This window comes from Bufo gargarizans, chromosome 2, assembly GCF_014858855.1.
Source record: "Bufo gargarizans isolate SCDJY-AF-19 chromosome 2, ASM1485885v1, whole genome shotgun sequence".
In the NCBI taxonomy this organism is placed as follows: Eukaryota; Metazoa; Chordata; class Amphibia; order Anura; family Bufonidae; genus Bufo; species Bufo gargarizans.
Window position 1 is genome coordinate 456,934,702 of NC_058081.1, and position 15,838 is coordinate 456,950,539.

The window sequence follows — 15,838 nt, forward strand, 5'->3', positions numbered from 1 at the left end:
GGCATCTTGGGAATTATAGTTTTACCACAGCTGGAGTGCCAAGGTTAGCCATCACTGGTATAGATCATATAAAGTGTATTTTACAGATGTGAACTGTCATCCCTTTATGAGCAATTCAAATAGAAAACTTCTTTTTTTTTAAATTAATATATTTTATTAAAGGGTTTCTGTCACCTGAAAAATGGGTATTAAGCTGGCTGACATTAGCGATGTGCTAATTTCAGCTGAACATAACTGTATTGGTGCCATCTCACTGCCTGTCGCCATTATTGAGAAAATGAACTTTTATCATATGCTAATTAGCCTATAGGAGCAGGGGGGGGGGGGGCCTGCGCCGAATACTGAACGGTGCAAAATTTACACTGCATACAGGGCCGGAGGTAGGAGACCAACGATGCCTGCCCCTGTCAATCTAGTGTAGCAGGGCATGGCCAGAGGTGGGAGAACGGAGCCTCTAGGAGCAGGGGCAATGCCCCCCCTGCTCCTAGGGGCTAATTAGAATTTTATAAAAGTTTGTTTTTCTCAATAAAGGCTTCAGGCAGTGAACATATAGTTTGCACATCGCTAATGTCAGCCAGCTTAATACCCATTTTTCAGGTGACAGAAACCCTTTAAGAATCAAACAATAATTTTCAATACATATAATGCAACATCATGAATACTTTTCTCCATTTTTTTACCTACCCACTCTCTGACTTGCAGAAGAAGATGGGGGTATTTCGGTCCCCTTTTTCAAGGTTATTACATGGCCTCTCAGATCCAATGGTTTATGGCGGTGAGAATAGTTCTATCCAATATCTTATAGGGGGATTTACAGGCCCCCAAAGGGATATTTTTAGTATCTTAGAGACTGGATATTTGGGATTGCGAGGGAATTACTGCCCGATAAGTAGAATGATACATTTGGTCTGGAATAAAATGTAATCGATTCTTGGTATTTCACACACTTTACAGTTTACTCCCTTATGGCGCAATAATAATCTTGGGGAATTTTTGTCACAAACGGATTTTAAGTTTTGGGAAAACTCTGATATCACACTAGTATCTCATTTGGTTATTTCTGGGAATATTAGACCTTTAGTGGACTTGTGTCCTGATATAGAATTAGATCCACTTATGAATTTTAGATATCACCAATGAAAACACGCTTTTGTCTGCACTAAGAATAAGCAATATTTTATAACTAAAGATGAGGATTTTACTGATTTCTGTTATAATTTTAGGACAACTACGGTGTCCATCGCACAAATCTACAAAAGAATTATGAAGGGATTAGGTAAGGTAATTAAGTACAAGAATGAGAATAAATGGGCACAGGAGAGTGGCACTGAAAATGTCTTGGATTGGAGGTCCATATACAGGAATATAAAAATGGCATCAATACCTAGTAATTTTAGGCTTATACAGTTCAATATAGTTCATAGATTATATTATAAGCCGTTACTGCTCTCTAAGATATACACAAATCAGGACTCCAGATGTTGGAAATGTAAAAGCGAACATGCAGACTTTCTCCATTTGATCTGGAGTTGTCCTATTATTCAGACATACTGGGACAGGATTTTCAATGAACTTAGCCTGATAACGACTTTAAGCCTTTCCCCGGAAATCGTGACAGCTGTATTAGGAGATTTCTCGCCCCTGAAGATAGGAAAAAAGATAAAAATTATCTGGGTAAAAGGGTTGATGCTCGCTAGGGTGATTATTGCGAGAAACTGGGGTCTGATAGACATCCAGATGTCCTGGAATGGAAAAACCTAATTAATAAGGTCAAGAAATATGAAAAATATGCGCTAGCGGGAATCTAGATGTGGAAAATGGGTAGCTCCAAATGGGATGTTCTTCACTGTGGAGGTGTAGGCCTCAGGTGGTCTTAGTCCCAGTTGGGCTTTGTGTCTCAAGTGCTTGACAATGGGGGTGGGTATGGGTTCCCTGTCTGGGAGGGTAAGGGTTTAAATGGGTTTTAGGATTGTAGTTAACGAAGTTGATTGTAATCCATTTTTTTATATCCTGGTAACTGCTACTTTCTGAGAAATATTGCTATATGAATTATGATGTTCTTCATTTCTTTTTGTATGGTTCATTTAAATAAAATAATAAAGAATATACAAAAAAAAAAAACAACCCACCCAAATGGATTCTTGTTAAAAGCATATGAGATCATAGGACTGCATACAAAGTATTTGGGCCATATGCTTTAAACAAGAATCCGTTTGTGAGTATAATAAATCATTTTATAATATATGGAGGAATTCAGTGCTTCATTGCGGTTGCGATTCCTTGATCACCTACAGTAGGGTCAGGTAGAGGAGAGACGCCTATCTGTGGAGCTTGATAGTCCTTTTCCATGTCTAGAGGAACAATTGGCCTTGTGCTATAGAAAAGGGAGTCTGAGAGGAGTGAGCAGGAGCACGGTCTTCTTTTTAAACGATTTGCTTGATTCTGTGATTTCTACCCACATCACATTGAGGACCTGCAGCGCGAGAATACAGCTACGTATCTGAGCGTATTTTTTTCCTTTAGTGAACCATTTTTCCTCTATATTTCTCTGTTTGTAGAGAACCCTCTCATATCTCTTAATCTTGTTCACCAAATTTAACCATACAGCCACATTTGGTGTATTCTGTGAAAACCAGACCCTAGTAATCAAAAGACTTGCCAAAATCATTACTCTTAATAAAATAATCTTTTTGTCTTTATGGCAATTTACCTTGGAGAGGTCACCCAATATCCAGTATTCTATCATGAAGGGGATAATTTATTTTTAATTTTTCTGTAATAACCATATCAATTGCTCCCCATAATAGATAACGTCTTTAACATTTATATCATAAATTACAATGAAAACTAAAGTCAGGAAAAATGTACAGAGAACTATTGTTTGGAAGAAAACATTTTATTTGATTTTTTTTTCTCTTTCTTCAAAGAAACAAAAAGCAATATAAATATTATTGTATAAAACTTGAGTGTAATACATTGACATTAGTCTATACTGGTATAAGAAGGGTGAAAGAATATTCTAATAATAAAGTACAGGTCAGAAATAGACACAATGAAAAGACAGATGAATTAAATTGAATGTACATTTATATCACAAACCACACAGAAAGATACAGGAGGAATTAAAGTACTGCAGCCCACAAGTTATATACAGGTGTGGAAGGATCACGTGATTACTATATTACAATACCACCTATACTACAATGAAGGTTTTGTTATAAAGTAAAGAACTAAAAAATAAATAAAAAAAATCACCTACTACTAAACAACTTGTGTGACTGCCCTATTGAATAGAGTTACAAGCTCTGAAAAAGGTTATTGTGATACCCAGGTAGAGGGTGAAATAGTGGTTGCATCCTGACCATACAGGACATTGGCATAGTATGCAGAGGTTAGTGTATAATGCTTTAATATCATATAACTGTAATTAGTGCTGTTATCATTGTAAAGCAGCAAGCACAAGATACAACGCTTCACTGCTCAAGGCATCAGAAATTCTTATCTGCCTACAAAATTCCCAGAACAGAAATTCAAGCAATAGTGAATACAAAAATTCATATTTTCTCATATCTATTGCAAAAATCAATAATCGTTGCCCTTTTTGCTCAGTGAAAAGATATTGTAATATATGTGAAAGATATCCCCAAAAAATCATTACGAAAAAAGCATCTGCCACAGGATCTTAGCAGCTACCATATTATCACATGTATAACAATAAATAAAAAAATCACAAAGAAATGATCACCTGGAAATGTGAAATAATAAAAGAAAAATTATCTGTATTTATTTTCATTTTTGCCAGTGTCATTATAACTATTAAAGATTTGTAAGACATGAAGCGAATTTCAATTAGAATTTAGCATCATTCTGTTTTTGTGGTGCCCATTTTGCTTTTTCATTATTTTTATTTATATATTGACGCTTTATGTAAAATGTCTTCAATGTGACTTACTTTAATGGGTTATCCAAACAAGACCCGACAGCAAGCATCCCCACTGATCAACAGTTAAGCAGTAACTCTGACATCAGAACTTGCAATGGAACTACATAGCTCTACTCGCGGCACAAGAGATGGAGCTGGTTACCACAGTGCTGCAGTTACAACTCTGTCCACTGCATAATAGATGGAGCTGTGGAGTTCTGGCTTTGAGTCCCGACATTGTGCTACTGCAGGGTGTAGGGTGTGGGGCCACTACTGGTCAGGTAGTGATGAAAGTCAGAAAACCCTTCATGTCAATCTTTATTACAATTATTTTTGGTCAAAATGGCTAATTGAAAACAACTGGCCTGCATTAAACGGGCTCACTCTTTTATCATTCTATATAAAGAATGCATACAATCCATGCTGGGTACGTACAGTACATGCAGAAGGAAGACAAACCTATAGAATTGTTGACTGAAAGTAATTATTGAACATGCATTCCTTGGTGCAACAATTAAAAAAATTGCTCTTTAAGAGCTGAGAATAATCATAATCCTGTCCACTTTCCACATTGTGACTTACAGTATTGCAGGTCTTCTGGATTCTACCATGTTCTTGGAACATTTCCAAGAAATTTGAAAAGCTTAATTAATCTTACCAAAATGGACAAGACACTGGCATTCGTTATTTTTGTAGCCATGCTATATTTTTAATCAGGTTCTTAATTTTTTCTAAGCCACAAATAAATTGTTTTGTTTTTATTATTTTTATATTTCCATTATTTCAGGTGTCATAACATTCTTTACAGGAAAACTCAGAGAAAGAAAATCTCTCTACTAAAATAAAATTGAACCTAAATTCTAAAACTAAATATCATCATTTTTTTTTATTGTTCATCTTCAAAAAAATGCCATGTGGGTTAACAAAGATTAAAGCATACTTCTCTGATGCTGAAAAATTATAAATAACTATTTAGCAATACATATATACATCGGAAGAATTTCCATAAGGATGCAGAATTCTACCAGCAAGGCTGAATTCTATTTCTATGTAAAAAGTGAATATCATTGCTTAAGAAATGACTTTGCAAAATAGAATAACCTGGCCAATAGAAAATTTTGGCGCATTTTGATAGGGCTCAGATATCCAGTGTCCATACTATTATTCTCATCATAAGCTCTAATAGCAGAGAGCACCCTGCTACTAGCTCTGGTGATAACAGATACAACCAACACTCTAACACTCTCTTCCTTTGTAGATAAGACATTGAACATCACTCTGATATTTTTTCTGAGGATGTTTTTATGGGATTTATATTTTCATTTCTTCTCCTTTTTACCAGATTTCTTCTTGTTTCCTGACGGTGCTCCTGCTTTGCCATCCCGTTTCCCAGCAGCATTAGTGAGTGTTGATGTTGTTCCTGGAATGTAGATATTTTGTCTGTAGTCTGGGACATGTTGTAGTGTGAACTGTGGTCCATAGCGTGCACTAAGACCCATTGTATTTGTTCCTCCTCCGATAGCAGAAGTTCCTTCAGCAGCTTCTGTTGGAAACCAAAAGAATACTGATCAACTCGAGCATATTAAATAGCTAACTATATTTTAGAGCACATTCATGGAAATGTAGAATAGAACGGTCAGCAGGCAATAACCAAACTATAACAATACATGGAGTTAACTCTATCATGAGGGACATTCAGGTATTGATTTAGTTGTATACGTTATATCCCTGATATAGCTTTACAGAATCTTTTTTAAAGCAGTGAGCAATGAAAAAATATAGGTGATTTTTGTCTCACTGCTGGATGGCCCTTCCCTGGTGATCAGCTGTTAGTATCAAGGGAGCTATTTGGACTTTGCATATGAATTATATCAGGATGGACATTAAAATCCATGGAGGATCATGCTGTCTGCACTCCCAAGCAGCTGCATCCAGAGCGCTACAATATTTCCTCTCGCCTTTACCACTGTAGAGAAGAGGTTGCCTAAAAAATGTTAAGTTCGGTTTGTTTAGGGCTGACAACAGTGTTTAGATTTGTGTAGATCTGTGAGGCAAGACTTTCCTAAAATTAAGTGTAGAAGTGCTTTGTAAAGTGCAACATGATAATGGGAAAAATCCTAAGAAGATTGATTTACCCTTTTTCATGTTTAATATTAAAATTCAACTGCAACTCTCTTGAATATATGTCATTAATATCAGAATCTTGGAAAACCTCTTTAATTATACTCTGTGACTTGGGCTCAAGTTTGAGCAGGTCTGCTATTAAATACCGTTAAAGTGTGCCTCAGGGTTTGTAAACTTCTGAAATGTCATAGACATGCCAAACACTTTCATTTGTGGGGTTTATGAGCTGGGACCACAAGTGATCTCTAGCACCAAGGCCCTTTAGCTATATGATCAGGATCATCAAATTACTAAAAATGTCTGAGAAAAATGTTTATGGCACTCCTATATACCTGAAAAAATTATCAATCCTCATAGGCATTGTGACCTCATATAAATCTATCACAGCAAATAGACGGTAGTTGGATGTCCAGTAACTGTGATCTACACAGCTGAAAAAAATTATGAAGATATAATGGGCCACATTTCCTTATCGTTTCTAATATTCAGACAGTGTTAACAAAGTATGCAGGAGATGCACCAAATGTGGCACATGCTCAAGGCTGTATTTAATTCTACACCATTATTTTGTGTTACAAAAAAAGTTGCAAGCCATTAATAAATAAGGTGTATTTTAAAAATCCATTTATTCACTCTTCCTTTTCTAGACACTTTAAAGGGGTTCTCCTCAGGATAGGTCATCAATATCAGATCGTCAACAGGCACCCATGCCGGTCAGCTGTATGAGGAGACGGTGCACGCAGTGTGCATGTGCCATCTCCCTTTTCTCTTCCTGTTCACCGCTGCTGTCTATGGTCTTTGAATGTGTTGAGTTGGGACCAGAAAATGTGGTGCAGCAAAGACTGGAGCAGCATCAAAACAGCAGCAGTGGGAAATCAGTGGAAGTATTTTTTGTCTTTTTGATCACTATTCTTAAAAAAAATCCCTAAATATATTACTTTTTATTTTATTGAAACCATTTTGGTAAGTTATTGTGCACATCTCATGTCCCCTTTCCTTGTACATGCTGTCACTGTGTACATATTTGTAGGTCACTGTATTTGTGGTGTGCTCATTGGTGGCAGTTAAGTGCAGCCCAACCTAACTTAATTAATGGAAACTGAATCTTGTTAAGTGGTGCTCACTACTCCTCTCTTATACGGGAAAACTGTCCAATCAGAAGAGAGGAGGCAATTGCCAGGGGAATAAGATACTGTGGTGAGGTGAAACAGCTGGATGTCTGAGGTAAAATCTGACAAGGAAACAGATCATCTTTAGTGAGTGAGGAGCAGGACTGAAAGGAAGGCCTATAGAGTTGTTGATAATTATTACAATTATCAGCTCAATAGAAAAAATGATTTGCTAATAAGAAAAGCCCAGAGTAAATAAAAAGTCCAACAAAAGGATGAAAAAGACCAAGCAGTACATATGTCTACCTGATACAAAAATTGCCACAGTTCTGCTGTTCATCATCAAATCTAGTTTTGAATAAATACATTACACAGGAAACCAACATATAGTGATTGAATGTGAAGAAAATTTAGTCAGGTTTTCAGAATAAATCCTGCCATTTCTTCCAAAAGTGGGGCAGCATGGTGGCTCACTGGTTAGCACTGGTGCCATGCAACGTTGAGGTCCTAGGTTCAAATCTGACCTAGGATAACATCTGCAATGTTGTTTGTATGTTCTCCCTATTTGGGTTTCCCCCTGGTACTCTTGATTTCACCCACACTTTGAAGAAATACTGATAGGGCACTTAGATTGTGAGCTATGTTGGAGACGGCAAGCAATGATAATGTCTTTAAAGTACTACGGAATATGTCAGTGCTATCTATATGAATAAGATAAATTAATAACAGTGGTTGTCAGTCTAAAGGAACTGGTACAATTCTGCTGTTCATCACCAAATCTACCTTTGATTAAATGGATTTGCTGGAAACCATTATATTGTGACTGAATGAGGAGAAAAGTAAGTCGGGTAACAGAACAAACCCAGCCATTCATGAGTTCTACGGTAAAGTGGATGCACAAATCTTGCTTTGGATAAACTAGTTTGCTGAAAATAACAATACAGTGACTGGATAAAAGATCCTAATACCATAACACTAAGCATTTTCATAAAAGCTTGCCATATTGTAATGGACTTAAAGACTCCAGGCTATTATATTTGTCCATCACATTTACAACCACTTTAGATTGATATACTGCAATAAAAAGTTTGCAGATTGGATATTGGAGTAACTATGATCAAATTTTATATACTCCAGTAATATTTTAGGCATTATAGCTGTAACCTGGAGATTATTTAAATGATTTAAAAAAACTGCAACCTACCACATGGAATTAAGTAGGAGGAGTTTAGTGGCAAATACACAGACACACTGACGGGAACAATTTACTATCCCATTAGAAGACCTTGTACAGTACAAAAGATAAACAGTATTTCCATCTTTTAGCCAACTGAATTCATGTGCTATAATATCTCAGAGGAATTAGATCATAGATGTTAACTGCTTAGAATTCCCAGTGATCTGACACAGCTAAAGGCAAAGGTCCACCATTTGTAGCACTCATGTTTCCAATCAATATCAGTCTATTATTGTGAGGAGCCATTATGAGGCTGAGAACATTTGCCTGGAAGATCACTTATATAGTACTGCCAGAAGACTAAATCAAATGGGCAAAACAGCATACTATGTCATCATCTGTAATATATCTTAGGGTGACTGATTCACCTAAAAGTCAATGAGAAAAATGCTAAACTCTCATTCTACAAATGACAGCCACAATACCTGTGCAGTTTATACCAGGCTTCTAACTAAATTAGATCAATATAGATTATGATTTTCTGATCACTTCAGTGACAACATAGGCCAGTGGACTGAAACTTTACAATGTAATTAATTCAGTTTAATAGCTACTTTTGCATAATTCTCTGCACATATTGATATATGATGCTATAGCCCATCGGAGCACAGTGCATAGTATAGCAATGGGTGTGATCCGATGTGCTCATGGCTAGACAGGCATGGATGTTTATACCATGACACAATTATCTGCCTTTTCACAAACAGAAAGATGGGGAGCTACAAAATCCTGGAATAAGCAAAAATCAGTCAACTAAGGGAAGAACTTCGACTAAAGGGAGTTCTTAGAGATACAGTACATGGATCATATATTAACACAAATGTCTTCAAAATAAAGGAAAACAATATGATTTAATAAGAATGTACTGAATATAGGAAAACAACAAAAGGTATTTAAAAGTCAAGAGGCGGAGGGTTCAGAAAAAGCGTTCTAACCTTACAAAGATCTCAACAGGCAGGGCCGTCTTTACCAAGGGGCAAAAGGGGCATCTGCCCTGGGCCCAGTTGCTCCTGGGGGGCCAAAGGCAGCTGCCTCTTGAGCCCTGCTAGCTACTGCCCCGGGTGTCAGGCTGTCAGGCTACACAGGCATCATGATCGTACTGTGTTAATGATCTTAATTCTAGGACCTTAATGAGTTTTGCTCTAGGACCTTAATGACATCATTACCATGTCCAGTAACCTAGCAATTACTGGTCACATGGCTATGAGGTCATCACAGGTCCTACTGAGTGTTGCAAAAGTTAACTGTGGAGCTTTTTTGTGTAAAGATTACATCAGAAAAAGGTGACAGGGGCTGTTATGTTAATATTCTGTAAACTACTGTATAGTGGGGTGCTGTATACTGTGTGGTGGGCTGTATATTGTGTGGTGGGCTGTATATTGTGTGGTGGGCTATATATTGTGTAATGGGCTGTATATTGTGTGGTGGGCTGTATACTGTGGGGGGGGGGTGGCCTGTATACTGTGTGGTGGGCTGTATACTGTGGGGGGCCTGTATAGTGTGGGGGGGCCTGTATAGTGGGGGGGGGAGTGCTATACTGCTGTACTGTATAGTGTGGGGGGCTGTATACTGTGGGTGCGGTATAGTGTGGCGTGCTATACTGCTGTACTGTATAGTGTGGGGGGGGGCTGTATCGTGTATAGTTTGGGGTGCTGTATACAGTGAGGTGTTGTATACCGTGAGGTTCTGTATACTGTGGGGTGCTATACTGCTCTACTATATACTGTGGGGTACTGTATAGTGGGGGTGCTAAACTGCATACTGTGTGGTGCTGTATACTATAGGGTGCTATACTGCATACTGTGGGGTGCTGGGGTGCACTGTAACACTAGGGTGAGCCGAGCCCTGGTCTCCTTCCTGCAGAGCGGTGCCCACTTCCAGCCCAGAGCACTGATCCTGAGCCGCTGGAATCTTCAGAACTGGAAGTATTTACAGTCATTCACTGGACTCTACCAGATGTGTGGATTTTTTGTGTGTGTGTTGTGGTGGAGGGCGTGATTGCATGCTAAGGTGTAAGAAGGCGGGATCCAGGGGGCCCAAGTAAATTTTTGCCCAGGGTCCAATCAATATTAAAGACGGCCCTGTCAACAGGAAATACAAAAATGAAATCAAGTTAGCAGAGTTATCCTCAGGAAAACAAACTGCTAATGACTATGTATATATATACAGTACAGACCAAAAGTTTCGAAACACCTTCTCATTCAACGAGTTTTCTTTATTTTTATGACTATGAAAATTGTAGATTCACACTGAAGGCATCAAAACTATGAATTAACACATGTGGAATTATATACATAAAAAAAAGTGTGAAAAAAATGAAAATATGTCATATTCTAGGTTCTTCAAAGTAGCCACCTTTTGCTTTGATTACTGCTTTGCACACTCTTGGCATTCTCTTGATGAGCTTCAAGAGGTAGTCACCTGAAATGGTCTTCCAACAGTCTTGAAGGCGTTCCCAGAGATGCTTAGCACTTGTTGGTCCCTTTGCCTTCATTCTGCGGTACAGCTCACCCCAAACCATCTCGATTGGGTTCAGGTCCGGTGACTGTGGAGGCCAGGTCATCTGGCGCAGCACCCTATCACTCTCCTTCATGGTCAAATAGCTATTACACAGCATGGAGGTGTGTTTGGGGTCATTGTCCTGTTGCAAAATAAATGATGGTCCAACTAAACGCAAACCGGATGGAATAGCATGCCGCTGCAAGATGCTGTTGTAGCCATGCTGGTTCAGTATGCCTTCAATTTTGAATAAATCCCCAACAATGTCCCCAGCAAAGCACCCCCACACCATCACACCTCCTCCTCCATGCTTCACGGTGGGAACCAGGCATGTAGAGTCCATCCGTTCACCTTTTCTGAGTCGCACAAAGACACGGTGGTTGGAACCAAAGATCTCAAATTTGGACTCATCAGACCAAAGCACAGATTTCCACTGGTCTAATGTCCATTCCTTGTGTTCTTTAGCCCAAACAAGTCTCTTCTGCTTGTTGCCTGTCCTTAGCAGTGGTTTCCTAGCAGATATTCTACCATGAAGGCCTGATTCACACAGTCTCCTCATAACAGTTGTTCTAGAGATGTGTCTGCTGCTAGAACTCTGTGTGGCATTGACCTGGTCTCTAATCTGAGCTGCTGTTAACCTGTGATTTCTGAGGCTGGTGACTCGGATGTACTTATCCTCCGCAGCAGAGGTGACTCTTGGTCTTCCTTTCCTGGGGCGGTACGCATGTGAGCCAGTTTCTTTGTAGCGCTTGATGGTTTTTGTGACTGCACTTGGGGACACTTTCAAAGTTTTTTCAATTTTTCGGACTGACTGACCTTCATTTCTTAAAGTAATGATGGCCACTCGTTTTTCTTTACTTAGCTGTTTTTTTCTTGCCATAATACAAATTCTAACAGTCTATTCAGTAGGACTATCAGCTGTGCATCCACCTGACTTTTCCACAACGCAACTGATGGTCCCAACCCCATTTATAAGGCAAGAAATCCCACTTATTAAGCCTGACAGGGCACACCTGTGAAGTGAAACCATTTCAGGTGACTACCTCTTGAAGCTCATCAAGAGAATGCCAAGAGTGTGCAAAGCAGTAATCAAAGCAAAAGGTGGCTACTTTGAAGAACCTAGAATATGACATATTTTCAGTTGTTTCACACTTTTTTGTTATGTATATCATTCCACATGTGTTGATTCATAGTTTTGATGCCTTCAGTGTGAATCTACAATTTTCATAGTCATGAAAATAAAGAAAACTCTTTGAATGAGAAGGTGTGCCCAAACTTTTGGTCTGTACTGTATATATATTTATACTGTATATAAATGCCAAAAAGGAAAAAAAAATCTGATAGCATCGGCCACCTAAAAGATAACCATGGAAATGTAATTTTCTGAGGACAAAGAAGGCAGAGAATTAAACTCTTACTTTTCATTGTCTTCACCAGTGAGCTGCCAGTGCCAGATATCATTCATGGAGCAGTAATCAAGGTTTTCTGCCAAATATCATTATCTTAACACAAGAAGAAGTACCTCTGTGTCTGAGCATATTAAATATTGATAAAGCCCCTGGCCCAGATGGCATACACCCTTTGGTACTGGGGGAATGGATCTCAGTAATTCATAAACGGTTGTATCTCATGTTCTTAGACTTTCTTGTTTCAGGGTCAGTGCCACAGGACTGGTGGATGGAAAATGTTGTAGAAAGTTTGACATCTGTCGTATGTAAAATATTTGAAGGTATTTTAAGAGATGATTTGCAGAAGAATATAGAGGTCAATAAATTATTAACTAATAACCAGCATAGATGTATGCAAAACAGGTCATGCCTAACCAGCATGCTGGGTTTGTGTGTGGAAGTAAGTGGTAATCTGGATGCTGGTCATGCATCAGATGAGATGTATTTAGATTTTGCAAAAGCATTTGATAGTGTCACACAAAAGCCTTGTGCTGAAGCTTTAAATTCAGGCAGTAGGATGCAATATATGCACATAGGTAAAGGATTGGCTACGGGACAGAAAACTGAGTCGTTGTAAATGGTACATACTGAAAATGGTCTAAAATCAACAGTTAGGTACCACGATGATTTGTAGTTCTCTTTAATATCTTTTTTAATGATCTTTTGGATGAGATTGAAAGTAGAGAGTCCGTTTTTGCTGATGATACAAAACTTTCTAGGGTTCTTAAAAAAATCTGATGAATTGTCAGTCTTTACGGAAAGAACTAGATAAGCTGGTAGAATGGGCAAGAATGTGGCAGATGAATTTTAATGTTGATAAATGTAAAGCAAATGTAATTGCATGAGGTTACCAGCTAAAATTTTTGGGGATAACCTGAAAGCCATAGATAACAAAAACAATATGCCAGGAAACAAACTCAGCTTTGCCGTATTATCAATTATGTTATAGGCAAACTACAATAGTCTCATGGATACCTCTTACTTGTAAAGAATGGTTTAATTCATAATGATGTCATGGAAGAAAGGCATTGACATCTCTGCTGCTTCATGGCATGGAGGATTGTCCTCTCTTCATAAATTCACAATATCAAGTTTTGACTTGACCTAGAAGTTTTACATTAAGTGTTATGGAAACTGACCATTTGCTGATGCCAGGATCATTGCTTGTAGTCTTTCTGTTTCAAACTGGTTGTTTGGCCACACTCCAGCTTCTTCTGTGGGTTGTTGTGTTCTAGAGAGATGAAAATATATTTTCCTATAAGAAATAGGCCAATTGTGAGGGAGTAACAGGTGTCTACCCGTGCTGCCAGGGAACACTGAGAGGTGATACTAACAGATGGTTTATGAGGAATGTTCATACATGTAAATGTCATGCTGTAGAGGACATTTTTTTTACTATGTTAATGTTAACCAAATCATTGAAAGAGCTACTCTCATTTTAGACATTTAGGGCATGTCCACAGGATATGTTATAAATGTTGAATAGAAAAGGTTTTCATCTCTGGGACCCGTACCCTATCAAAAACAGACATCCTGTAACCCTGTCCCACCTCAGTGGCAGCTGCTGGCTGTAACTGAATTTTGAAGAGGCCAGGATGACAGAAACAGCAGTTCTCTGTGCTCGGGTGTTTTTGTAACTACACTAGAAGTAAATGGGAGTCACCGTTATTGTACTGCTATGATGTTTCCGTAACTCCCAATTTCAGCATGACCAGCAAACCATCTAATGACTATGTGGTTGTCACGATTTCTCCTTAACAGATGATGTCAGGAGAAAGAAGGATAGAACTGTTGGACTTCAACGTCCAATTCTTACGTTTCAGGGATAAACTGCTGCCATTCAGAACATTCTGAAGTGTAAAGCTAGTTTAGTGAAATTATAATCTCAGTTAAGTGAAATGGTACTGGATATAGCCAGTATATGTCTAGGGTTCCACTAGAGACTGTAGGGGTCATTTACTTTACTGAAATATGCATAAATTAGGTGTATTTCAGTTCATTTGGAGCTGGCGCTGGATCAAACATCGGTCTTAATAAATGTATCCCTGTATCTCTGTATGTATTTGTGATCCTGAGGCATCAGGTAGGACATGATTTATAATCTGTTTATCCTTTGCAATTGCAGATTACATTTTTTGAATGGGTTTTTACATTAAAGGGGTTGTCTCACTTCAGTAAGGCATTTATCATGCTGACAAAGTTAATACAAGCCACTTACTAATGTATTGTTGTTATCCATATTGCTTCCTTTGCTGGCTTGATTCATTTTTCCATCACATTATACACTGCCCGTTTCTATGGTTATGACCACCCTGTAATCCATCAGCGGTGGTCGTGCTTGCACACTATAGGAAAAAGCATCAATTTCTCTGTTGGCCGGGACCCTGGGAGTGCACATAGGCCAATGCTTTTTACTATAGTGTACAAGCACGACCACCGCTGATGTATTTCAGGGTGGTTTTAAACCATGAAAATGAGCCGTGTGTAATGTGATAGAAAAATGAATCCAACCAGCAAAGGAAGCAATATGGATAATTCAATATATTAGTAAGTGCCTTGTATTAACTTTCTCAACATGATAAATGTCATATGCTGAAGTGAGACAACACTTTTAACCCATAGAGGAGCAGAAGCAGACAGACAGGCTGCTACTAGACACACTGAGCAGTATATACATAATTATCTGGTTTAATGCCGGTTGCCTTTTGACTACACATAACCAGTGGCAGTCTTTACCACCACACAAACCATGCAATCGCATGGGGGGATCTTCCTGTCAGGCAGGTACCACAGCACCCCATCTTTCAACTATATTTGCATCCTAAAGATGCGGATACAGTTGTGGAACCTAGGGAAACACCGCAGGTATTCCAAAGGGCCCCTTTAAACATCACTAGGGTCTGGACGCACGGCTCATGATGTCACCGTGCTTAACGTCCAGGCCTTTCCCTTTACAGAAGTCAGGATCGGGAGCAGAGGTAGGGAGAGTTCTGCAGGCAGCACATAAGCCCAGGCCCCAGACAGTAGTGATTGATATTGACATTTATTGGGACACACCAACATTAACATTGTCACTATGAATGCTGGTAGTAGTATTCTGCCACCTGCCCCTGTGTTGTGCCCCAATAAATATCAATATGAATGCAGATAGCACTATGCTGCAACCTGTCCCTGTGACCCAATATCAATAGACACAGTGCCTGGTACCAGCCAGCTGCTCTTGTGTGCCGCACATGGGCAGCAGACTAGTACCGGGATCTAAATAACTATTCTCATTGATATTGGGTTGCACGGGCGCACAATGTACCCTAATATCATTATAAATGGTTCAGACTGGTACTACTCTGCTGCCCTTTGTACCCCAACATCAATATTAATAGTTCCTGGTACTAGTCTGTTGCTCCTGTGTGCAGCACATGGGCAGCAGACTAGTACCAGGATATACAACTGTTCATATTGATATTTGGGTAGCTGGGTGGACAATTTGCCCCAATATCAA

At 38.8% G+C, this 15,838-nt stretch overlaps 1 protein-coding gene across 19 annotated transcripts in view; it reads right to left on the bottom strand.

The window, feature by feature from the left end:
• Positions 1–2,880: 2,880 nt before the first annotated feature.
• The window catches only part of LOC122928299 (protocadherin gamma-A4-like), a 299,736-nt gene continuing 286,778 nt past the window's right edge, over positions 2,881–15,838 (bottom strand). For 15 of the 19 annotated variants that reach the window (XM_044281009.1, XM_044281007.1, XM_044281013.1 and 12 more), the window contains exons 3-4: positions 13,479–13,570; positions 2,881–5,465 (exon numbers count right to left, since the gene is read on the bottom strand). In XM_044281009.1, coding sequence (XP_044136944.1) covers positions 5,242–5,465; positions 13,479–13,570 — 316 coding nt within the window. In that variant the 3' untranslated portion in view covers positions 2,881–5,241. The remainder of the gene's footprint in view (positions 5,466–13,478; positions 13,571–15,838) is intronic. The other 4 variants (XM_044281023.1, XM_044281021.1, XM_044281020.1 and 1 more) reach the window with 1 other exon arrangement.